We start from the raw sequence: 24,334 nt of genomic DNA on the forward strand, positions 1-24,334 counted from the left end.
CTTGGCAGTCACAATTATCTGTGTCCCGACTCCCGTCTTACCTTGCTATCTCGGAAGACACTCCCCTGGCCTTACGACATAAGCTGGCAGCTAGCTAAGTAGCTGCAATTGAACCAGCGTCCAAAATGGAATGGCTGCTTTTTAGTATTTGACAGTTTACAAACCATACAGTAGAACATCCGACTAAATGCATTCAAAAATAAAACATCCAAGAAGTTAGAAGTATGGACATGTTCAGTAAACTCACGACTCTGTTTCAGCAGGCGCTGGAAACCGTAAGTAAAGCTGGATGGCTAGCTACCTAGCAAACTTGTTTATGGACGTCCAGCAGCAACTTTGTTGCACTGTAACTTAAGTTTCCACTTAGTTCCGCGGTTTCCATCGTGGCCTTCGCTATACATTGTAATTGCAGATCGTGCTGGAAAGTTTAATGCTGTCATTATATTTTCTATAGCTATCCGTGTACTCACAACGGCAGACTGTATTGTTTTTTGACCATAGAGTTTTGTCATATAAATGCATGTAACGTTGGCGTTTCCAAGTAGCCACCTAGCTAGTTAGCAAGTCATGTACGTGGTCTATTTGTATCTTATTTGTCAACAGGTCGAGGGCACAGATATTGGGAGGGTTGGGTAGTTAGCTACATACAAGAAAACAAACTTTGCCTGCTAAGATATCTTGTTCACTGAATTGTCACATCGTCTTCTCTCCCAATATAATCTGCCTAACTATATCCAGCTACCTAATTCGGTTTATTTGGATGTTGTATGCTAGGCTAGCTAGCTTGTTATTAAGGGTGAAATACAATAACTGCTTTTTTTCTACAACAAGCACGTTCCTTGGTCGCAATGTTAGCTATGTAAGTTCGCTGACTGAAGAGACACGTGAGAAAACCAAAACAACCCACGTTTTTAAATAGCCTAACGCATTTGCATCGCTTGCTTTAGGATATTCCTCGCATCAAGCTTGTATTATTTCTCCGCGATAACGTGGAAAATGCCTCTGGTAAAAAGGAGACAACATTCCTACAAGTTTGAGCAGCTTTCTGGCTGACTGTGGTTGCTATTCAACTAGGCCTTGATGCTATCTGATAAAACCATGATGCTCAGATAAGCGATAAACTAAAGCTTCTTAGTTCTCTCTGATGATTGCTCTTCCTGTTTTCCTATAGTTGTGTTATCAAGTAGGCTAAACACTGTCTCTGTACAGTATTTGTTGTTTTAAACAACTGTACTTGTGTTTCTCACAGACACTAATGTTCTGAGCTGCCTTCTTAATTTCTTTCAGAGGGAACCGTCAATAAATTTGCTGGAGTCCTTTGTGGACCACTGGAAAGGAATAACTAATTATTACATTGAAACTACAGGTGAGTGCGTGTCGCAACATAGTATATAGTTATGTCCACCACCCAGTTTCGAACCCTTGGAGATAATTGCCCAGATATTGTCCACCTAAAGGAATACCCTGTTTGGGTAGAGATACTATGTAGTTGTAGTAATATGACAAATCCTCTCTTTATGGTTTTCCTCAGTCAGTTTATTGCATGTATTTCTATTAAGAACCTCTTTGCAAAAGCACTGGGGACCTATTCTGTGTAGTGGTCCCTATATAAGAATTATTCTGTGATTTATTATTTAGATGAAACAAAGCCTGCAAAACAGACGGACATTCCCTGGCGTCTCAAACAGATGCTGGATATACTGGTTTATGAGGAGGAGCAGCAGGAGTCCGAGGAGACAGGGCCTTGTATGGAGTATCTCCTACAGCACAAACTACTAGAGACCCTCTGCACCTTAGGCAAAGCACAGGTGAGAAGTGCAGAGATAAAGAGGGAAACATACATACATGTAGCATGAAATAAACTCTTACTTGGGTAGAGCACCATACACTGGTTAATATGTTCTGGAGTAAAAGAAAATATTTCTGTGTACACAGGCTACATATAAATGTGTTTTTATCCTGTTTGTGATCATTGCTGTTTCTCAACATGGGCCCATTCATGTAATTTATACCTGCTACTGTAATGCTAAATTCATACTGTTATTTGTAGAAGTGGTTTTAAATTGCTTGTTACACTGTTGGATGCATATGATGTCACACTTAAGCATTCTGATACCTTTGCCCCCTCACACTCTTTTCCTGTTTACTTAAAGAACCAGCACCTTGTGACTTACAAAGTAAGCACTGAAAACACATAGGAACTATCCCTTTAGGTGTCTTGATGTAGTGATGTGTTCGACGTATCTCCTGATAAATACTTGCCTTGTTTACTCTTGCATGTTTACAGCATGTACTTCATTAGACATGATGTCATTGTCTTTTGTCTTTATGGTTGGGACTCTTCTATTATTTCTGTTCTCCTGTGCTTGACTGTCTCTCTCACTTTATCCAGTACCCACCGGGAATGAGCCAGCAGGTCCTGGCCTTCTTTTCCAAGCTCCTAACACAAATCCAGCAGCCAATGCTTCACATCATCAATGTGCACAGACCAGTCCAGGTGAGGGTGAACCTATTACTGTTCACAACTAAATGTTGAATGTGACCGTTTATCACTGCTTTTACTTACCTTCAGTGTTGGCCTGTGCACATTTTGGCAGTTAATTTGTGTCTCACTTTAAATCTGGTGATAGATTTCCAGTTGTCAAGAGTGTAGTTATGTTGTTTAATTATTCAAATATTACTGTTTTTGCGATATTATTATTAATTTGATGTTAAGAATAAAAAAAGGTACATTTGATAAATTTAGCATAATTGTGTTTCTCTGTTTGTGGTGTTTAACAGAAGCTTATTCGGTTATGTGCTCACCCGGGGTCTCTCACAGAGAAGGAGGAGGCCCAGTTTCTCTTCGTTATTTGCTCCAGACTGAAGCAAGATCCTTACGTGCTCAATTATATCCTCGAGGTACTTTTTAGTTACATTTTATTCTTTGGAATTAAACTGGATTTGAGCTGTGCCCAGCAGACAACAGTACAAGCACCCCTGCTGGTGTTATATTCTCATATATATTTACCGACTCAGTGTGAAAAAAAAAAAATTTATAATAAAAAGCATAGTCACACAATAAGAAAAAAATAGAATAATAATGATCAATCATCACCAGAAAAAAAATGGCCATTTATTTTGCTGCGTTCTTCTATTCGTTGCCCGTTTCTCTAGATTAGGAGAGAGTCGCCCATTAAGAAGAGCAGTTCTACCTCAGGAGATGATGCGGGTATACAGAGTGCTGAAGCCCCCAGCCCAGAGAAAGGCCCCACCAGCCCTCTGCGAGGCTGCCCAGCCCCTGACACCCTGCAGAGCGAACAACCGGGCCCCTCCTCTTCTCCACGGCAACCCCCAAACCCCACCTGTCCCTCCAACAACGACCTCATCCACGCCTTAATTCACTTGACTAAAAGCCAGGTGTGTACATCGGCAACCGCAGTTCCTTGTATGAGGACAAGTCACAGGGCCTATTGATGAATTTTTCCAGTCATGAGACATGGACCTGAGTGGGGCTACTAAAGGAGGGAATTTAAGGCAGGTAGTGTGGTGGTAACAGTCATAAACTCTCCTGTGTTTTTGTTTCCCCCTGTTTTACAGAAAAGCAGGGTTGCTCTAAAAGCCCATGAGAGTCTGTCGGTCCTGGTTAACCTTCCGAAGCAGGAGACGGCCGCGTGCCTGGCCGAGAGCACCTCGCTGTGCCAGCTTTTGGCTGGCAGACTGTGTGAGCTCTACAGCATGGTACCCTCCTCCCTGGACCCCACAAACCTCCACGGCTTCCCACAGATTCACTGGAGGTGGGTACTGCCCTCCCACCAGTCGTAGGAAATCTCCCATGAGCTTTTTGCATGAGCTGCTGGACGTTGTACTGCACTGATGAAGAATTTATCAGCCTGGTGTCTGTGTCCACTGTCTTCTTGTTGCTCACCTGCAGGATAGTGGGCAAAATAATAGTTGTACTTGGGAAAAAATAATCGTTTCACTGTATATAAATGTGCTCATGTACATTCTAATTGCTCAATACCATAGCTATGTAGTTGGGTGTTGGAGAATATTCTGGAGTTAAATTGACGACAGCATGGTTCCTCTGTTTCTTTGTTTGGTCTGCAGGGATCGGTTCTCTCAGGGATGTCCAGAGAAGACTTTGACGTTTCCTGGCAGTGAGCACGTAGTTGCGTTTCTGGGATGGTTAGACTACTGTGACAGCCTGGCAAAAGAAGCACAAAAGGTGAGATGAACAAAATAGCCCTGCAGCTCCACTTAAGGTTGAGAAAAACATGTCTTTCTGTCTGTGTTAAACTGAATGTCACTGAGATCCTGATGTCTTAACAGATTCTCAGCTTATGTCAATGATAGAAAAGGTTTTTTCTTACTGAAAAGGAGTGGTTAACAGTTTTGGGCTTGCTTTTTGTTTGTAAAACTTCAAATGGGACATGGTATTGTCAGTCCATTTTGTCTTTGTTACAGGTGTAAAAAATATGAAGTTTTGCTGCCTTTGCAGGTACTTTCTGTGAAATTGGCCAAAGCGATTCACCACCAGTGGCTTATGGCAGTCGTGCAGCCTCAGCTGCTCCAGATGTAAGTGCCCCGCCCCTTTATCACCTTGTGGGTGTGTCCCCGAAGCTCCGCCCCTCAGACTCTCGGAGGTACTGAGCCCAGTGTTTGTTCCGCAGATCGGAGGCGGGCATTCTGGTTACCACGGCGCTGCTGTCCTGCATCGTGCGTCAGATCGGCGCCCCCGCCCTGCTGGACGAGCTGGTGCTCTTCCTCCTGGGGGAGCAGTCGCAGAGCGAGCTACGCATGGACACGGAGAGCCACGCGCTCCGCTACCAGCTCATCGAGCGCTGCGACCACATCTCCGACGAGGCACGAGTCCATTCTCAGCTACTGTCCACTGTCCATTCATCCACTATCCATTAAATGACATAAATAAATGACAAAGAACGTGTGGCTGAAAAACTTCTAAATATCACTTATGCAAAAATCTATAGTCAGGCTAACTTGTCTTAAGACTTAATATACTAAATATAGGCTCCACCAGTGTAATTTGGGAATGTGATATTTTTTTTAAGATTTAATTTTAATATAAGGTTTATCTTTATTGAAGTGAATGGTCTAACAGTTTGGCTTTTGATTTCCATCAAAATGTAACATGTAGCCCTTGCATGTCTTTAGCACCAACTGGAGGAAATAATTTCTTCTGAAGAACTTGGTTCTTGGAGAAACCCACTTAAAACATTTTGGCCTTTTAGCCTTTTTTCTGTATGGACATGTGGAAGACGTAGTTGTGGAGACAATGGTCTCTGCTATCATTTTCACAAACTAATATATTATATAGGTTAGAACTATTACTTCAGTCCATTTTTGGCTCTTAACTTGTGTAACTTTAAAATGGTTTGATGTAAAACATTGAAAGATTGGGGGGCCTGTCGGGGTTGACAGTTTGTCTCTGTCCTCAGATCAGCCTGAGCACCCTGCGTCTCTTCGATGAGCTGCTGCAGAAACCGCACGAGGGCGTTGTGTTCAACCTGGTCCTCAGGAACCTGGAGCATCGCGGCTACGTCTCGGCCCTGCCGGGGGGGGCGGAGGACAGACACGCAGCCGACCCCGAGCCCCTGGAGGAGTCCGTGTGAGAACCCCGCGGCAGTCTGCCCATCCCCCCCCCCCCCTTATGTGTGCACGCCATTGCGACTGTTCCCTCCCTCACTGAAAATAAATGTCTGTTTGTGAAGCATTTACGAGCATTACATCCACCCCTTTCACTCTTCCAAAGGAGTTTTCCATCTACATTTTTATTAGTTCGGATGTCTGAAAATTGAATTTATGTCGGTAATAAAGTGGCATTAAGATACCGTGTTATCAAAAGTGAGTCATAAGCAAACTTGATTGAACTTATTCTTTCTGGGACAGCCTGCAGTTTTGTCTGCGTCAGCTGATTTTTTGATGTACATTAAAATACATAACAAATGAAGCTTGTATAAGCACAAAAAACACATGCACAATCTTCATAAACTTTAGCTAAACTTAACATGGTGAGGTTAAATGAAGCCAATGATCGAAAAACACTAATAGAATTATAAATTTTGGCTCCGTGCTGTGCTGCACTTTTACAATTTTGTGCAAAGATACTAAAGGTATGTAGATTGATAAGCAGGTCTGAGTAAAACTGAATCTTATCATTTTTCACCCTTTCAAGCAGTATTTGGAAGTACATACTTCTGTAAGGCTAGCGTAGTGTAGCCAAGGCTAGTACACAGGCCTACTCAGAAATGTTGCTTGTTGCTATCTGATGTGACCAGTCCCTACCATACATAGTGAGCAGTCTCTTATCTGTGTGAGCAGAGAGCTGGAGGAGGACCCCTTCTTCACGGACATGTACCCCCAGGACGAGTTCAATTCCTCGGAGCAGCTGCTCTCTCTGCCCCCACGGCAGGTGGAGCAGCGTCAGAGTGGGCAGACGCGGGTAGCCGACATCGTGAACAGGTGCGCCATCTTAGATTTCTCATCTTCTCCAGCCTCGGGCAGATGAATCTTATTTTGTGTCAACAGTTGTGTGCGATACTGAATTGAGCTCAGACCATTTTATCCTAGTGGGTTTGTTGAACGATGTCAGGATGGTGAGAGATGAGATGTTTTTTCCATTTCCTGTTTTGATTTGTAGTTTCCTTTGCCTGGTTCCTCAAGAGGCAAGAACCTCTCAGCATGTCCAGGGTGCGGGATACGACACTTACGTGCACGATGCCCATGAACTGGTAAGCCTATAACAGCTCCTTCTGTTTTAAATTATCACTGATGGTCTACAAAAACTCAGTGTCAAATATTAATGATCTAAATGAGTGGTTTCCAGACATTCTGAGCCTACAACCCACTTAATATGCATGTGTTTTCTTTGTCATGCCCCTTAAAATGCAACCTGACAATGTTGAAATATTGAAATACATTATATACCCTGCAGCTAGTGCAGTACATGAAAAATGAACGCTTTTTAATTTGACTAGAGTGAATGGAAAATGTATCCTCTACAGTAAAACGCGTCCTGGTGTGTTATCTTGCAACCCACCCCAACCCCTCCCATGACCAGTGGCTCCTGACCAACAGTTTGGGAAACACCTTTTCAGGTTTAGATAGCTTTAGATGGTCATCAGTGAGACAGGACTTGGGCACCTGTAGTGATTATCCACTGCATGACTTGTGTCTCTCTTACTGCATCTAGTTTAAAGAATGCACAGCTTTTTCGCTGCAGTGGGGTTGGCCGGAGTCTCCCAAAGCCCCTGAGCCCCTTCCTGCGGGTTCGGACTTCTACGAAGGCCACTTCCTAAAAGTCCTCTTCGACAGGATCGCCGGGATCCTGGAGCAGGTAAGCCACCGTGCCCCACTGAAGCTAGCGACAGGCTGCCTAGTGCACTCACCACACGGTGGACTGAATGGTGGCCTCTTCCCCTACTCCCCCCTCCTCTCTCTCAGCCTTACGAGCTGAACCTGCAGGTGACCTCGGTGCTGTCCAGGCTGGCCGTCTTCCCCCACCCCCACCTGCACGAGTACCTGCTGGACCCTTACATCAGCCTGGCCCCTGGGAGCCGCTCGCTCTTCTCCGTGCTCATCAGGGTGAGTGACTGCAGATGCCGTTCCGACAGGGTGTAGTTTGTATACTCTGCCTCTCAGTACATTCATCTGTAACTCCAGTCACCTGGACACTGAAGCACTGGAAAAAAAACAGGAAGCTGCCCATTCTTGCAAATGGGTCAGTTTGGTTTACTTTACACATCATAGTATTGCTTGTATTGCAAACTAGAATAGCTTGGAGGAGCTGTACTAGATTGCAATACAACAGTACAACTTCATTGGAGATCAGCCATTTTAGACATAATGCGCAGAGGTTACATGGTGGACAAAGGAAAAAGAAGCACTCTGAAGACCGCTAAATGCATTCATTCTTTTTATAGTATGGACTTTATATTTCTACAAGTCCATAAGTGGTTTTTTCCCCTCAAATACAATTTGTTCTGGAGTGATGCACTGTTTTCCCCTGTGTGATGCACTGTTTTCCCCTCTGTGTGATGCACTGTTTCCATCCCGTCTCCGCGCAGGTGATTGGTGACCTGATGCAGAGAATCCAGCATATCCCCAACTTCACCGAGAGGCTCGTGCACATCAGGAAACAGCTGATGGCCCTGGAGCCCGAGACGCTGTAAGAGCTCGACTGCAGAACAGAGCCAGATGCGTTCATTTGCTCCTTCCCCCCGTCCCCGTGTCCCTGTATTAGCACTTGTTTTGTAGAAGCAGTATGGATACGGTTCAGATCCACCATCAGAGGAAAGCCTGGGACAGTCGTGCCTGACGTGCAGGAGTAACAGGCTTGGTATCATCAGTCATTTCCTGTTGCATAAGCCGTCTGTTTTTTGTACTTTCAGAACAGATCACGTGACCCTGCTGAAGGGGGTGATTGTCCTGGAGGAGTTCTGTAAGGAGCTGGCCGCGATCGCGTTCGTCACACTCTCGCTGGAGGAACACTGACACGACACGGCGTCCCGTCGCACTGGGGATTCTGTAAGAACGTTCAGGAGCAGTGTCCTGTCAATGTCTCAAACAGACTGCTGCTTATTCGTGTAGTTTGCACAATGTCGTGACATCACGGCTGACATCACTGTGATGGACAGCGGATCCACAGGATTACCTTCCAGTTTTGGAGGCTTTAGGTACTACAAAGGTCATTGCACATCCTTACCTTAAGTAATGGTACTATCAAGACCGTGCTTGTTTTGTTTTTGTGTGTTTTAACTTTGAGTGCTTTATCAAATTATGTAATATATGAATAGTTATCTGATGCAAATATTTTATTTATGTATTTTAATCTAACCAGTATGACATCATTCAGAAGTGATATTTATCAGGAAAAAAAATCTTAAATCCAGAGGCCATTTTTGGGAAAAATAAGCAATACTGTACATTTTTTGTCAATGCTTTAAAGTGCATTGGGATGCATTTTGTCTTTCTGTTATTTGCATTTTGATCTTCACACTTGGGGTGTTCTTTCCCTTTGAGGAAGGGAAGTATGTGCGTCTCTTGTCTTTCCTACACTGTGGCTGGGTTTCTGCAGCCACTTTCCCTTGTACAGTTTTTAAAATTCCCCAATGCAAGAGCATTAAACTCCAAAGGTTGTCCATTTTATTTTTGCCTCTGTTATTCATAGCCATGATGCACAATTATATATCAGAAAGAATGATGCAACTTTTGGCAAAGGCTACATTCTATCCGACAGGCAGTCACTGTAGGATGAAAGGAAATATAATGCTTAGATTACCACTTCACAGAACAAAATCCGTCCAGTTTCCTCATAAAATGTTTTATTGGCTTTCAAGTGCTGCTTGATCATACTCAAGGGAGTTGAATGCATGCAATTCCAATTCTGGTTTCACACAGGGTCAGGTTGCTTTTACCACACTATGATGGGGTCCTTGCTTTTCCATGCAACCTGAGAGCATCTAAGCATATCGTATCTTTTAATAACTGTGATTCTATAGTCTTTATGTCTTCATGAACCGCAATTTCAGTGCTATATTATCACTGACGCAAATTCAATTCATTATTTTTATCTTTCAAAGCACAAACCATTTTGATTGGTTCAATTAAGATTCAGATGTTGACAGCTCCACTCTTAAAGTCAAAATGTTACAGTCAGGCCAGTAACGTTGTGCCTTAAAGCAATGGGGATTATAAACATAAAGACATTCCAACATAAAACTGATTAGGATTAGGGTTAGTAATGCTACATAGTCCCCTTTTTGGTTTTAGTTTGATGTGTATGCTGCAGAGATGCAGTTTGAGGCAATCAGAGAGTGTGAAGAGAAAGCTAATCCCTGTGAAAGGAGATGTCCTAGTGGCGAGGTATAAGATTGTCTGCTTGTAGACTAAGGTGCGATTGTATCAAGTCAACACACTGAAAGTGCCTGGTTTGAAAGTCCAGCATTGGTGTTTTTGTTAATATGGAACAAAAACAGGGAGGGATGAATCTAAGTGTTTGTTGTCCATTTGCTTTGTCATTTGATGGACACCTGTGCAGAGTTGAATGTAAAGCTGTTTATGGGAGTCTGAAAGTTGGAAGACACCTGGGAAGTAATGGCTTTGCAGTCTCAGTTAACTTTTGGAGCAGGTTTTCTGCATGTTGTGGGTTTAAAGCAACCCTTTTGAAGTGCCTTAGACTCCTATGCATGTTCACGCTTGTATGTGTTTTATGTTTCATCTGTCTGTAATATGTAACGTATACTCTTTTTCCAGTAATAGCTATATGGATGTGTCCTTATGTTCTTTTTCCACATGAGAAACTGCTCTCTAAGCTCTTTGGATACCTTTATTAAATTTCATCAACCTTTCAACTTTTATCCCATCAAACTAAAAATATTTTACCCAGAGGTTTGGTTTCACTTTTGAGATAAGCACATGATCTTTCACATTCATTGATAAATAAATATAAGTGTGGTAATAAGATTAGAAATTAAGGCTGCCCACCCGTTTATGTTCACTCACAGATTGCATTCCACACAACTGTCTCATTCACTTGATTCTATCTTCAGAATAGAACCTATACACGGTAGAAGTGGGTATTTATTTTCTATTCATGGCTGTTCTTGGAAAATATGCTAGTAATGACTAGATATGTAACTATATTTCAGCATATATAAGCTCTTATCATATATTCATAACCTTTTTCAAAAGGAAAGGGTATTTTTCAATTTTTCTTGCATATACCGTGCGTTTCAAATGAAGCACTTTTTTTTTGGAACTATTGCTTTCATGCCACTAGAATACTGTGTGTTATATATTGTCTGAACTAACCACATGGTATGCTGATTAATGATTCTTAAATGCACATGTGCATAAGTGCCTTTTGTTGCTCCCCCTGCCCCCAGTCACTAGCCTGTAGTGATCCCACATCACACTGTCACCTGCAGTGATCAGAGAGAGGAGTGCGGGATGAGGGAGTGGTCTGGACTGCAGTACCCTGCAGTCTCAGACTCTGAAGTCATCTGGTGTTTGGTTTCCCTATCAGCCATAGAGGCTGTGTACTGGCAGCAGGGACCCCGAGGCCAGTCTCTCCCGGATCCTGTCCCTTAACTGCGGGCTCTCCACTCTGTGCCACCGGAAGGCGGGGCTCTCCAGCGGCGGGGGCTGGCCGGCCTCCGGCCCCCCGTCCCCCGCGTGCTCCACGGACAGCAGCGCGTTGAAGCACACCCCGTCCGCCTTCCCCGGGACCCTCCCGCCGTGCTGCAGTCCCAGGATGCCCCGGGGCGTGACGGCGAGCCGGCGGTGGGAGGACGGCATGCACTCCCTCACCAGCCTGAGGCCGGCCCAGGCGACGGAGCGGGCCCCGTCGCACACGGCGACCGGCAGGCGCGGCTCCTCCGAGCCTCCCAGCAGCACCCACAGGTCTCCGCCGGGGCCGGCGAAGGTCAGGAGCAGCCGCTGGCAAACCAGGGGGCAGGGCATCTCCACGGGCAGCACCCGCGGGAACCAGGGCTTCTCCCTGTACTTCAGCCCCGCCTCGATAAGGCACAGGATGTCCCGGTTCCTCAACGGGAGGGGGGACTCTCGGTCCCACCACTGGGCCTGCAGGGACTCCGCATCGGCCTCCGCTTCCGTCTTTATGGAGCCCCCTGGTGGAGATGGGTGGTACACAGAGGTCAGTCAAGTACAATTCATTTCAGTGATGCCTCATTCAATGATGAACTGTGCAGCCATGCTTTAGAGGGAAATATTTCAAAATATAAAACCTTTATCTTAAAAAATATATAAAGGTTATATATATAATAATAATAATTATTATTATTATTATTATTAATAACCCTTTTTGACTTATAATGGGGGTCCCCTGGACCCTGCTAACCCCAAGTTAATTATACTTTATGCAATGCATCTTTTAATCATTCTTTGATTTAACAGTCAGAGTCACATAATCAGTTTGGTCCAACCTGTGACTTCAGCCAGGAAAACAAATCTGATCCACTGCAGCCCCTGCTCCTGTACCAGGAGCAGCGTGATGGGCTGGCAGTCCAGTCCGGTCTCCTCTTTCACCTCCCTCCTCATGCCCTCCACGATGCTCTCCGTCTCCTCCATGCGGCCTGCTGGGAGGTACCAGCGTCTGTAGCACTCTGGCTTGGCCTCCTGCATCATCAGCACTTCATTCTGCAAGCCAAACAGTCCACACACCTGGGGCTTGTTGGAGGGCTCATATACTTTCAATCACTGAAAGTTTATGCCTTTGACAACATTTAAATATCTTTCACAACAATTACAGTTGTGCCACTTTCACAGTGTTGTTTCGGCTGTTAATCGAATATTAGGACGATTCCATCATGTGCTGCTCTATAACGTATGTAGCAACTGTGATCTTCGAATCAGAAAACTGTTTATTTTTCAGCCACTAGGGGGTAGAATGTGAACACAATTGACTAAAGCCTCATCTTAAAATGTAAATGTTTAAGATTTTACAAAACTCAACCAAAAGCAGTCAAAAAAAAGTTTAAGGCTTTTCAAAAAATAACAGTTAATACAAGTAAATGTATACGTAGAATTCATGCTTAAAATATTTCTGAATTTTACTTAAAATTAGGCACCTCTATCAAATAATCTTTTATTCTTTGCAAACAATCTATCCAATACATATTTGACTCATGAACATGTGAACTACAAATAAAGTACTTTAAGGTCAATAAAAATAAAACTGCATGTGAGTGTAGCCAAATTAAAACGGCCCACCTTGCTAGCATATTAACTGGAACGCAACATCATGGACCAGCAAAAGAATAGTGGCAAAATCCAATTGCACTCTATGTTAAGGAAGTATATACACATTCCTTAACATAAATGGAAGCTGCTTCTGTACAGTAAAAGTGGTGTTATGTTACTATGGACTGCCCTTTAAGTTTTAACTTATTCAATCCAAATCAGCAAGTATGGGACGAGCTACAAATAGCTCAAGTCAGGTGGAACAACTGCCATTTCTGACTGCCAACTGATAACCACCCCAAGGGCGTATGAAAATCCAGCCGTTGCTGCTCTATGTAAATGTTTTTCCATATTTGGGTGCTGGTGCTTACCAACTGGTTTGTTTAGAGATGTTTTTTTCGTCAGTGTTCTGTGCTAGGCCTACATTATTCTTTAGCTAGTTGTCAGATTACACTCCTGAGCCCCTACTGGTACACATGCCTTTAAGGAGGTTAAGGATAGGTCATGTCCGGAAACCACATCTCTATTTTTATACGTACTGATTTTTATTTTTTTATTTTTTTGCATAAAATGTATTCCTAATCCACAAAACATCATCCCAAATAGTCAACACTGATAAATTCCTTTCAAGTTTGTAAAACTGAAATGCTTAAGTTTCCCAGAACAACCTAGAAGTAAAATTATTTCATGGCACTGGTCTGTTCTTTCATATACTTATATTGTGTGAAATGCACTAAGTTATTACATGCAAAGCTTGACAAGTCCAGTACATTAAAAAACATCTCAAATAATCTGCTGCTGTTGGACAGATTCGTCACAATTTCTTGCCCTTCACTGCATGATTGCATTACCTTTGCATTGATGATGACGGCGCACACAATGTAGCAAACCGTTTTCCTCAAGACTACAGGTTTGACCTGTTCGGGAGCAGAATCTAGTTCGTTCACCTCTAGTCCATCCCCGTTTAAAATCCTCTCCACTTCGCCCTCTAAAATTAAATCTGTCGAGCCCATACTTGCTAGTACTGCAGTATAAGAAGAAAATTACCTTAAACTGACTTGAAAACAAAGAATCTTGCAAAGGTCTAGGTTGGAAAACTGAAACCAGATATCAGTTATTTCCATGTCCCTTTAATCCAATCTAATTTTTATTTTTCTAAATGTAGCCAGATTAAATAAACTCACGTGCATATCAAAATGTAGAGTAAATACCAGTCCTAGCATGCGGTTGCTGAATGTACAATACCCAAACAAAACACTGTCAGTAGTTAGCTAGCAATACCGTATAGCATAACTTGTACAGTACATTTTCAATTAACTGGCTAACCTGATCCCTGTAGCAACGGCTCAGGTAGTAAACTTGAGTTTGTTCAGCGAGTTGACTAGCTCGTTAAAGTAAATCGATATTAAATTCTAAATATTGTTAAGTCACAGGCTTACGTGCACTGGGGTATGATAGCAAACGTTAGCTAGCTAGCTAGTCAACACAACAGTTAAAGTCGAGCTTGCTACTTGCCTAGACAGCGACATGTTATTGTAAAACTATTCGAATATATTGTACATTGTATCGCGCATATTTTGCTAACCTTTAACCTAAATGTACGTGTAGCTTTCAAACGTTTACACGCAACCAACATGAAAGTACAGTTTCTGACTGACTGCAGCTATACGCTAGTGTTTACATTGCTAGGTTCCCAGCTGTGTAGCTAAATCATATCGGAAGTCCAATCATTGCCACTGTACGCAATTGGCCGTATGATAAGGGACTATGGAAAAAAACAATTCAACTATAAAAACGAACGAAGTACATACCTGAATTGCTTTATATTGTTGGTTTAAATCTACCTCTATAAATATGCTTTTCCTTAGGAACTATTTTACTTATTAAAACTTTTTAATTTAATTTTTAAAATTTCTTTCATATTTGTCTTATCTGTATTTTTTTATTCATTGATTGTATATATTCTACAGTTTTTTGTCCTTTGTGTTTGTCTGTTTTTACTTCGGTCACTTTTTCTGTAAAGCGCATTGATGGCACTGTGTGTTTGAACTGTGCTATATAAATAACGTTCATTATTATTATTATTATTATTATTATTATTATTATTATTATTATTTTAAAAAGCTGGCTAATGTTAATTAAATAGCTAAAACAAAAAAACATTAGTCATGTCGCTAATACATCTGTTGACGCGTGGAAATATCTGCTCTGCCACTGCAAATATTTAGTTCGTGTCTGTCTAGGTTATCTGAAAAAGTGAACCGCAGTAGTAACGACAGTGCCGCTGACGCGAAGGGGTTAAATAGAAAATCTCACAAAATGTTTACTGACGCAGGCTCGGTTGTATCTATTCTATTCGAGTTCAATGGATATGCCATTCGTAGGCGCCTGGACGAACCGATCAAGCTACATATCAATTAAACGGCATAATCTGTAATTATTGTAGTCACATGGTAACGTTATACGGATAAACAAAGTAGTGATATGTATATACTGTAACAAAAAACAAGAATACGATTATGGGAAGATAGACTGCTGCGGGTTTTCACAGTATGTGGAAGAGGCACTTCGTTAACGTTACGGCTTGGAAGGCAACGCCTGGATAAAGAAGTTATTTTTCTCCTGCATTCTTGGATTTAAGAATATGGGTGTAACGTTACCTCAGCGGTGCATTAAAGTGATCTGGGTCCTTGGGTTGTTTTATGGGCTCAGTGACAGTATTGGAAGTAAGTAGCGAACGTTAAATCATAGCTATCGTATCGTTATGTGCACCAAGCAATAGTTACATGTGAATCTAAAAGCTGATATTTTTCAAACTGTTCATAGTGGAAGTAACTGTATTATGGTATAGGTGATGTTTAATCATTCTCAAGAGCTAAGTATTCGAGTATTCCCCAGTTACCATGTGATCACTGCGTCGCGGGTAGTGCAGCTAGGCTAACGGATTTACCTAAGTGGCTAACTGGGCGAGCTTTATCAATTGCACTCATAGCTACTCATATAGCTAGCCAACTTAACTAGCTAGCCACTTAGCAAGCAAGCTACAAATTAGGCTCTTTGTAGCTAGTTAGCCTAGTAAGTGGTTAACGTTAGGCAGTTTTGTTTTACCGATATTCTGGAGGTATTCTCGCTAATGTATTAGCTAGCGTCGTAGCTATATGTCAAACCTTTGCTAACTTTAGCTAATCAGTAGTTATATGGCACAAATTATGTTTACGTCGTTATAGTGATTGACCAAGGCTACTCTGCGACTTTGGCTAACTTTCATTCGTTAGAAGACACTAATTGACCTATTGACCAGCTATTGACCGCCAGTAGTATCGAGATTAAACGTTTTAAACGGAACTTGTACATGAAGTGCAAACTTGTTCGGGTAACGTTAGCTAAGTTAGCTTGCTAGTTAAATATCCATTTTCGGAACTGTGTCATCTAACAGTTGGATTGAATGTTCCGTGAGTTTTGTATGTAGGCCTATGTCTTTTTGCTGCATTAGTCGACCTTTGGCTGATCATTGACTAATTTCTGTTGTAGGTAACCTGTGGTGACCTGCCAATTATTTTAAATTATGGGGTTGGGTCCCGACAGACGTGTTTGCAAATCGTAGGTACTAAAGGTGGTTTGAGGACTTGGAGGTACGCACTTAAGCGGCTTGTCTAATTCAGTAAGATTTTAGGGTGTAAATTATTAAATGTAGAAAACCCGCCGCACCAGTGCGTCTGTCAAGAAACAGAGAAACATGGTTTTTCAGTGGTTGAAGGGGCTTCTGCACAGTGCACACCACTTGCAAATAAACATTAATCGAGATGTAAGGCTTCGGTTGACGTGACCATTTTATGGTTATTACGAATTATTTTCTTACAGAGTATGCTTCTTAAATATTTTACCTGTTGTCCGTTAACGTTAGTTACAACTAAACAATCTTATGTAACGTATAAGTCCGTTGCTTATCCACCAAACAACCTAAGAAGGTTTAAAAGGTTTTTCAGGTGTTGTCCTCCCCAGTGACGATTTTCAGAATATTGTCTGTCTGTATGCTTTTGCTACCTAATTGTAGACAGTAAACGGTACATTTAGAGTATAACGTAAAAAAGAACACCTACTTGCCCTTACAATTGGCCTACTGTACCTACAAATACCTATCTGTTGATACGGTACTGGAAAAAATCCGTCTGCTTATGTCATCACCTGTAGGTTTTTCTGTTACCATAGAAATACATTGTAGTACACCCAGCCCCCACTTCAGTATTTTTTACAAGCATATATTCAAAAGACGCACAAAATCTATTTCTTCAAAATAATTCATTATTAAGATTTAAATGATCTTTTGAATATGGGTCTCAAAATAATTTGATTAGTGTTAAGGATGCAAAGGTTTTACACAATGTATAGAATAGTTTTGTGCTGAAACGCTTATTTAACAGGTGTCCTTTCCATATCCCTTTGTATCCATTTCCATTTACATATGATAACCCTGAAAAGAGTCCTATAATTATTAATATTATTATTATTTTCTTTTTACAAATATTTTCTGCCTCAAAAGACTCTTGATCTCTTTATTACAAAAATAAGTGGTTCTGTGAGATTGTGGTTACTTGTATTCAGGAGAAATTGTACCACTTGTAAAACTGGTATCGAATACAGGGTAAATTTGTTACCATAGCAGTTGGAGTGACACAGCATTGGCTGTCACCTTCTCTGACATAGCTAGGAACAAAGAAACCACCCTACAAAGAACACAAATGTGATAGTACACAATGAGCACAGCTGCTGGCCCTCTCCTCCCTCTATACTAATTTATTAAAGGCCACTAAACTGCAAGCCAGTGTGCAGTGAGAACTCATTTTCTCTGGTTTGCTTATGTTTTACCTTGTAATCCCATCAATTTTTGGTATTTGGGAAATGACTCCCGCCTCCATGGTTGTGTAGGCTACCCGTACACAAAGTTAGCAGAGTGTCCGAGTGACCCCTGTGGCATACATTAATACAACAGTTCTCATTATAAACTTTCAGCATAAGTGGACTGCTTGAATAAACTCCAGTCATAAGTTAAGGGTGTTAGTTATCTTTTGGCTCCAGGGGTCTATCGCTTGTGTTCCACTGATTCCAATCTGTGCTGGATGGGAATCTTGGCTGTGGTGGTGAAAGCCAGATTAACGAGTCCCAGGGCATCCAGGAGGCCACATCTTCCAAGCAAAGGGAGTTTGTGATGTTGATGGACTGGTTTATTGGTGTAAGCCTCAGAGTGTGCACAAACAAAATGGAGTCTAGCACCTGGTGTTCCGGTCGGACATAATAATGGGAGCATGAATGGGCTCTTGCTCAGAGTGGAGGTGGATTCAGTGTCCATTTGTCTGTGTTGAATCTAATGATAAATGTGAGGCTCTGCAGGACAGATTTGTTGGCTGAGCAACGAATTGGGAGAGCAGAATATCCACAGTGATCTTCTCTGGAATTCTGCTGATATGTGCTTTCTGAGGAAAACAAGATCCGTATGGAGATTTAACATGGCTGCAGACCTGTAATAGGAAAGAGGGATTATTGGGTATTATAGTGCATTGGGTACTGAGCAGGTAAGACCTATTGTAATCAGAATGAGTCACACACTTAACACTTTGTGGGCAGGAAATTAAGGGTAGTAAAGGCATGGTGCTTAGGTAACAAAGTCTGCCAGCAATATCTCTGAGGGAAAAGTGCAGAACACGTCTGTGGAAAATTTTGTTGGTGGTGGTTTGGTGAAACTTAGAGTGGAGTCAGGGAAGAAGAAAAATGTAATACTAGTGTGTAGAACTGTATAGCCTAAATTCTAGCAGTATTAAAAAAGGGAACAAGAACTCGTGATTACCAGGGGTTGTGACATCATGGGCAGCATAGAGATGTGGTTGAATGCAGTGTATTAGGATGTGGTCATTATACTAGGGTATAAAATGATTCAAAAGGATACAGCTAATCACAGGAGGAAGCAAAAGTAATAGCCTACATTGTACACATTCAGCAGATTGGTCTAAGTCATAACTAGGGGAATTTTGGGAAATAAGTTAAAGGTCCGGTTTTCACTGATACTAGTGAGATGTTCACACAAACTTGTTAATGTATAGAATGACATACCAGGGATCACATTCAAAGAGGGCGTTCAAGACGAGGCTTGTTGCACTTTAGACCTTGCGACAAGCTTAGATGGGGTGAATGGAGTGTTTTCTTCGTGAAATGTTTTCTGTTTATTCTTACACATACGCCACACCCAATTGCTGTTAAGAATGTTCTGCCTTTATTACAGTGGCAAATTCAAGTGGCTTGAACTTCCCAGACAGCTTTAATCCCAAAACCAAGGAATGCAGTCTAACTTTACAGTGTTCAATGGGTAATGTTTTCCAAAATGATTCACTGCTCTACTTGGAGTACGGTACTGGGATTTTTTCAGCACGTTTCAGTGCAGGGTTGTTAATAATTTTGATGGCTATGGAATGCTGTTACGTGCTTCAGTTTAGTCCTCAGGTTTCCTATTTTGGCATATCTGCTATACGGTCATTTCGAAGAGCTCTGTACGAACTGATTGGCGGCAGAATAGGTGTATTTCATGTTGTTTAAATGTGTGCCAGGTCTTGATTAGCCTGCTGCAAGGGTTATGAGATGCTTGCAGCAAAAAAATATACGCTTTTATGATCTGTAGTTTTTGTGTCTGTGAACCCAGTGTAAGTATCTGTTATGAATAGGATTAGCATTGCTGCTCTGGCCACGGCAAGCTTCTTTGGCATTTATGGTTTGTTGTGTGATTTTCAAGTCTTAGTCAGGAAGCAGAAGTTAACTCCTATAATATCTGTCATGAGCCTTCAGAATCTCTGTAAATCAGTGCATAATGCTGGTCTGCTTTGTCTTCCTACAGTGCTTCAGTTCAACAAACAGTTACAAGGGGGAAAAAAACAAACATTTAATTGGAATACAAATTATAATACCCGGCATAGTGCTTTGATGCTGCTTCTGTATACTTGAGCCTTTGAAAGGCTAATACTATTTAAGATACATGGTATTGAACAGCATTTGGGGGCAATTTTCTTTGTACATAAGTTGTTAAGCAATTTTAAACTTTCCAGTGTACAGTTATATTATGTTAGAAACAGATACCCATGCTGTTGTAAGCGCTCAATTACTTATTATAGGGTTGTATCAGGCAGCTGTTTTGTCAATATGTTGCCAACAGAAGAATGATCTTTGTTTTGCCTTTTTGCAGCCAGAGGACAAAACAAAGATCATTCTTTTGTTGGCAACATATTGACAAAAAGGCTGCCTGACACAATCCTATATCCCTTCAGAATTTCCAAGTACCCATATCAATGCATTGCTTTGTGTTACATATATATAGCACTGTAGCACTGTATCTTAAAGCTATATCGCTGCGTATGTTACAGAAGTATACCTATACTTCTGTAATGAATCCTGTTGTAGTGATAGGCACCACTGTGTTTGTGAGACCAAAGCAACCAAGACAAAGAATTACCCTTGAGTCATCTTTTCCTAAACAAAGGATTGATTTTTTAAAATTGATTTTGAAGATTCATTCTGAGGCTACCAATAGGGTGCATTTATACATACTCACATTCAGTAAGCATAGCCTTTATATTGTCTTTTTTCCAGCCTCCTGGTATAGTAAAGGAAATATTTATCCAAATGTGGGTGAAGTAAGTTCCTACAGTTAGCCTAATATCAACTCTGATAAAATGTATGTTTCTTGTTTTAATACTGACATCTATACATTTCCTCGTAATATAGACGGAATATAAAAGCAGAAAGCATTTCCCCTACAAGTCTTCAGCCAAACCAAATTCTTTATTTAAGTAGCCTTCTCTGAGACTCTGGAGTTCAGGGTTTTCCCACACAAAAGCCTACATGACTAGGCCTGTACTCAAGCCATATTTATGTTTGCTGCTTCAAAATTTGAAGATGTCTCATTCAATAATATGTAGATATTAATTACATCCTTGACCGCTCCAGAATTTTGGCAGCTAGTTTGTGATGAATAGGCCTATATTTCAACAGGAGGGCCAGCTGCTTCTTCAAGTGAACTAATGCCTGACAGTAGCCTGGAGATGCAGGGCCAGATAGCCTACATGATATTCTGTGAAAGTAAACTCCAACACTAGTCAGATACCTTCAGATTGATTTGTGTCATGTGACACCTGTCACCTGTAGCTGGTGTTGAAATGACATTAGTAAAATAACGTCACTGAAATGGACCCAAGGGTGTAGCATGGAAGCCCTTTTAGTTGGCCATAAAAGCTCATTCATATGCAAATTATGTTCCTTATCTGCATTGGCAGCGTTGGCTTTTTAATGCCAAGTGGGCTATTTTTAACTTAGCTAAAGCAAACATTTGCATAAAAATATCAAGACCTGAGCAGAAATCGTATTTGTGTTTCACCAAAAGAAAGTTTCGAGAATTGTGATCTTTGAAGCGTTTCTGTGAAAATAGGCTTTTGCTGTATGTTTTGTCCATGTATCGTCATGGTTTTAATTTTTGGCAGATTAGCGATTTGTCACATTTGTCTGGGATTTTGAGTTCAGCCTGTTAACGCTGGTTCAAAAGTAAGATAAAAAAAATTTGTTGTGTAAAACTGGGTATGAACAGAATGTTGAAAAACAGTAATGGCTCCTCAAGCATCTATGAGACTACACAGAAAACCAGGATGTTGTTTGGCTTATGGCATGATTTCTACTAGCAGTTGAAGTTTTTCACAGTAAATAGCATTGGGTGTTCCCAAGCAGCAATGGAATGGAATGTACCTGTATTAGACTGCTCAGTGTGTACATCATGGAGAGTGTTGGAAAGAGTTTTTTTCACATTTGAAAGTTTTCCACTACATTGAATTTATTTAGATTAATTATCAAGTCCATCCATCCAGACATTTTTCTGTACAGCAAGGTGCAGTAGAAACAAACAGTACACTGCTGTTCCAGGGGGGAAAAAAATTCAGTCACAAGTTTGCTGACTTCGATAAGGAGAACAAAAACATCCAGCTACGTGCCAAAACAGGGATCCTATTTTTTTTTTTTTTTTTTACGCAGTTTTTAATATAACACTTGTGGAAAGGACGGTCATTCGCACACCAGGGGCCTGGATGTCCACTGTGACCACAGTTTTTTGGCAGAGCAGGATGAGCCTGGTTCTGGCTGCCGTCCAGCTATGAGAAAGCTGGGGCCAGGCTGAGCTGCCACTGCCGCATGGGTTATTCTGGGCTCCTGCGGAGGGATGTGTCCCGCGTCGTGCTCCCCCCACTCTTTTCCCCTGCCCTCTCACCCCCGGATAGGGGCTCTGCGGCAGTGGTCCGACCTGCTGACGAATCACGCGGGGGGGGAGCCGGTTCTGTCGGGTCCCACAGTAGAGCACAGCCAAAACGCTGCTCAGTACAATAAGAAGCACTGCACTTAACACAAATAAATGGATTTCACTTTGCAGAGTTGCTGGTGCTTCAGATTTAATGAAAAGCGATCATTGTACTGTAAAATAAGTGGGAAATTTAGTATAGTAGAGATGAGACGTGACCTTTTATTGTTTAGAATTGACCGGGTTGGTGAATTTACTATTACGAGTTGTTTGCTGTTCATTAGAAAGCTTTAGGGTGGTTTAGCGCACTCAGCTTCTGTCTCTGTTTCTCTAATTGAACCCTCAGGCTCAGTCTCACAACAGACCTCCCAGCTGTCGGCGTATGAAGTGACCGTACCCAGGCGGATAGGAAAGCAGAGGAGAGACCTGGATGGTGTGACCTCGAGCACGGTACGGCCACAGAGCAAACCTACAGCACACCTTTCCAACGCCTGCTCCAGAGATGTGTTCTAGATCACACTATTATTCCTACGCCCGACACTGTACACCCGCTGTACACCTCATGCATTGTTGGGCGGTTTTCTGTGGTTCACTCATTTTGGGACAGAAACAATGACATTTGAACACTCTACAGCATCATCGTTTGCTACCCTTCACAGGTATTCAAAGTAATTATCCATCAGATGTGCTTGCTTTGAAAAAGCGAACCTTCTGTCATGCCTGCCCGATTGACATTCAATACCTAGCTATTACATTTAATTTGAATGAACACTGCTGTTGAACATTGTCATACAATCATATAAGGTAGTCGTGATCGTTCTTTTATGCTATAAAATGTATTCCAGTTGTTTTCATTCTGGGTATTTATTATTCGAATATTTTCATTAAGGATATTTATAAGTGTTTAGTTGCAATTTTTCCCTTAAATCGGTTGTCTTATGCATGATGGAAAAGTTTCAAGTGCAATGGCTGTTGAGTTTAATATGGAGTGTTCTCTCAATAATGGTCATCGCATGTTCATTGTGTAGCTTAACAGTACACATGAATTTAAGTGCATATAGACTTTCACCTGTATGCCCTAGGGTTTGGAACAGCCATTAAGATGGCTTACTCCCAGAGCAGGGTACTGCTGACCTCCTGGGGCAGCCCTGTGGTTTGTTTTTCTTCCGTGGTCTTCTGGTCTTTGCTGATTATGGGCTTCCTGCTGGCGGCGGTCCCTGGACTGGGCACTGTGCTTTCCCGTAGCTGTGATGGCAAAAAAAAAAAAATCCAGCAGGAAGTATCACCAGCACCAGGGTTATCTAATCCGTAGTAACATCCCCTTCAGCTGGGGCTTTGCCCGGTTAAAGTCAGCTCGGCAATGGGAAGCACTTCCTCAAACTGACAGATACTGTTTAGGCCCACGTTTTTCAAGGTAGGAAGAAAGCCCCCCCCATCCCGACCCACCCCTCGCCAGTGAAATCTGACGTCTCCATTTGCTTTGGAAAGTTTTAAGAGCACGTTCAGCGCTTATGACAGCTATGTGTGGTGGAGCCAAGTGCGTTGCAGGCTCTGCTCAGTGGAGTTCCAGCTCTGGGGTTCAGTTCAGGGTTGTGGGTGAATGGGCCAGCATTCTCCCCTGCTGGGCACGGATTAAGAACGCCGTGTGTCTATCTGGCTGGTTCCAACACGCTCGTTGCTCAAACATGTACGCAAGGGGGTGGGGGGGGGGGGGGGGGGGTTATATAGCTCGTACTTGACCTTCAGATCATGACATGGCTGTTTGATCAGAGAGAAATTAGCTGGCGCTGACTGAGAAGGGGGATTTCTCCTGGTTGGCAGCGGGAATGTTGCTGTTTACTCAGGGAATGTGCGCCACTGGAGCTTGTAGTGCCTGGATCAGTGGAACCGATAGAGGTGCAGGGTGTGCCAGGGGGACTGCCAGGGCTGCAACACCACAACCCCCACCCTCACCCCAAGTACACATATAGCACATTCCATAAGCATTTGGACAGTGTCACAATTTTTTTTGTTTTGGCTCTGTATTCCAGTTTTTGATAAATCAGTGAGTACATCATGGAGAGTGTTGGAAAGGGTTTTTTTTCTCATATTGGAAAGTATTCCTCAGTCATTCACTACTTCCGTGGTCTATCAGGGTGTTTGCTATTGCTGAGCTCACAGTGTGTTCTTTCTTCTTGACTACTGTGTATGTATGTGCAGTGCTAAACTGTATGTTTTGACCTTGAACAGCAACAGGCTAGTTCCACACGTAGAATCAACTAGAGGTTTTGTTAGCTTTTTTGTGCATGAATGAATAATGCCACAACACACAGCTGG

At 42.1% G+C, this 24,334-nt stretch overlaps 3 protein-coding genes across 5 annotated transcripts in view; 2 read left to right on the forward strand and 1 right to left on the reverse strand.

The window, feature by feature from the left end:
* Positions 1–81: 81 nt before the first annotated feature.
* Positions 82–9,147, forward strand: fam160b2 (family with sequence similarity 160 member B2). 2 transcript variants are annotated; one of them, XM_035379639.1, is made up of 17 exons: positions 82–275; positions 1,288–1,366; positions 1,639–1,808; positions 2,393–2,497; positions 2,782–2,901; positions 3,157–3,399; positions 3,580–3,776; positions 4,090–4,207; positions 4,481–4,557; positions 4,653–4,845; positions 5,439–5,608; positions 6,322–6,462; positions 6,641–6,731; positions 7,193–7,336; positions 7,444–7,584; positions 8,067–8,167; positions 8,391–9,147. In XM_035379639.1, the coding sequence occupies exons 1-17, from the start codon at positions 225–227 to the stop codon at positions 8,491–8,493; spliced, it is 2,244 nt and encodes a 747-aa protein (XP_035235530.1). In that variant the 5' UTR covers positions 82–224; the 3' UTR covers positions 8,494–9,147. The 2 variants fall into 2 exon arrangements, with proteins under 2 accessions (XP_035235530.1, XP_035235529.1); XM_035379638.1 differs by lacking the exon at positions 82–275 and adding an exon at positions 600–859.
* Positions 9,148–10,309: 1,162 nt separating this feature from the next.
* On the reverse strand, positions 10,310–14,427 carry nudt18 (nudix (nucleoside diphosphate linked moiety X)-type motif 18). Its single transcript, XM_035379640.1, has 3 exons — positions 13,554–14,427; positions 11,946–12,159; positions 10,310–11,630 (listed from the first exon to the last, which is right to left on the reverse strand). Exons 1-3 carry the CDS (start codon positions 13,713–13,715, stop codon positions 11,023–11,025), a joined length of 984 nt encoding a protein of 327 aa, XP_035235531.1. The 5' UTR covers positions 13,716–14,427; the 3' UTR covers positions 10,310–11,022.
* A 588-nt stretch (positions 14,428–15,015) lies between these two features.
* The window catches only part of adam9 (ADAM metallopeptidase domain 9), a 37,142-nt gene continuing 27,823 nt past the window's right edge, over positions 15,016–24,334 (forward strand). For both annotated transcript variants that reach the window (XM_035378551.1, XM_035378552.1), the window contains exons 1-2: positions 15,016–15,428; positions 22,365–22,468. In XM_035378551.1, coding sequence (XP_035234442.1) covers positions 15,347–15,428; positions 22,365–22,468 — 186 coding nt within the window. In that variant the 5' untranslated portion in view covers positions 15,016–15,346. The remainder of the gene's footprint in view (positions 15,429–22,364; positions 22,469–24,334) is intronic.

The sequence above is a fragment of the Anguilla anguilla genome, chromosome 10 (assembly GCF_013347855.1).
Source record: "Anguilla anguilla isolate fAngAng1 chromosome 10, fAngAng1.pri, whole genome shotgun sequence".
NCBI classification, from domain to species: Eukaryota; Metazoa; Chordata; class Actinopteri; order Anguilliformes; family Anguillidae; genus Anguilla; species Anguilla anguilla.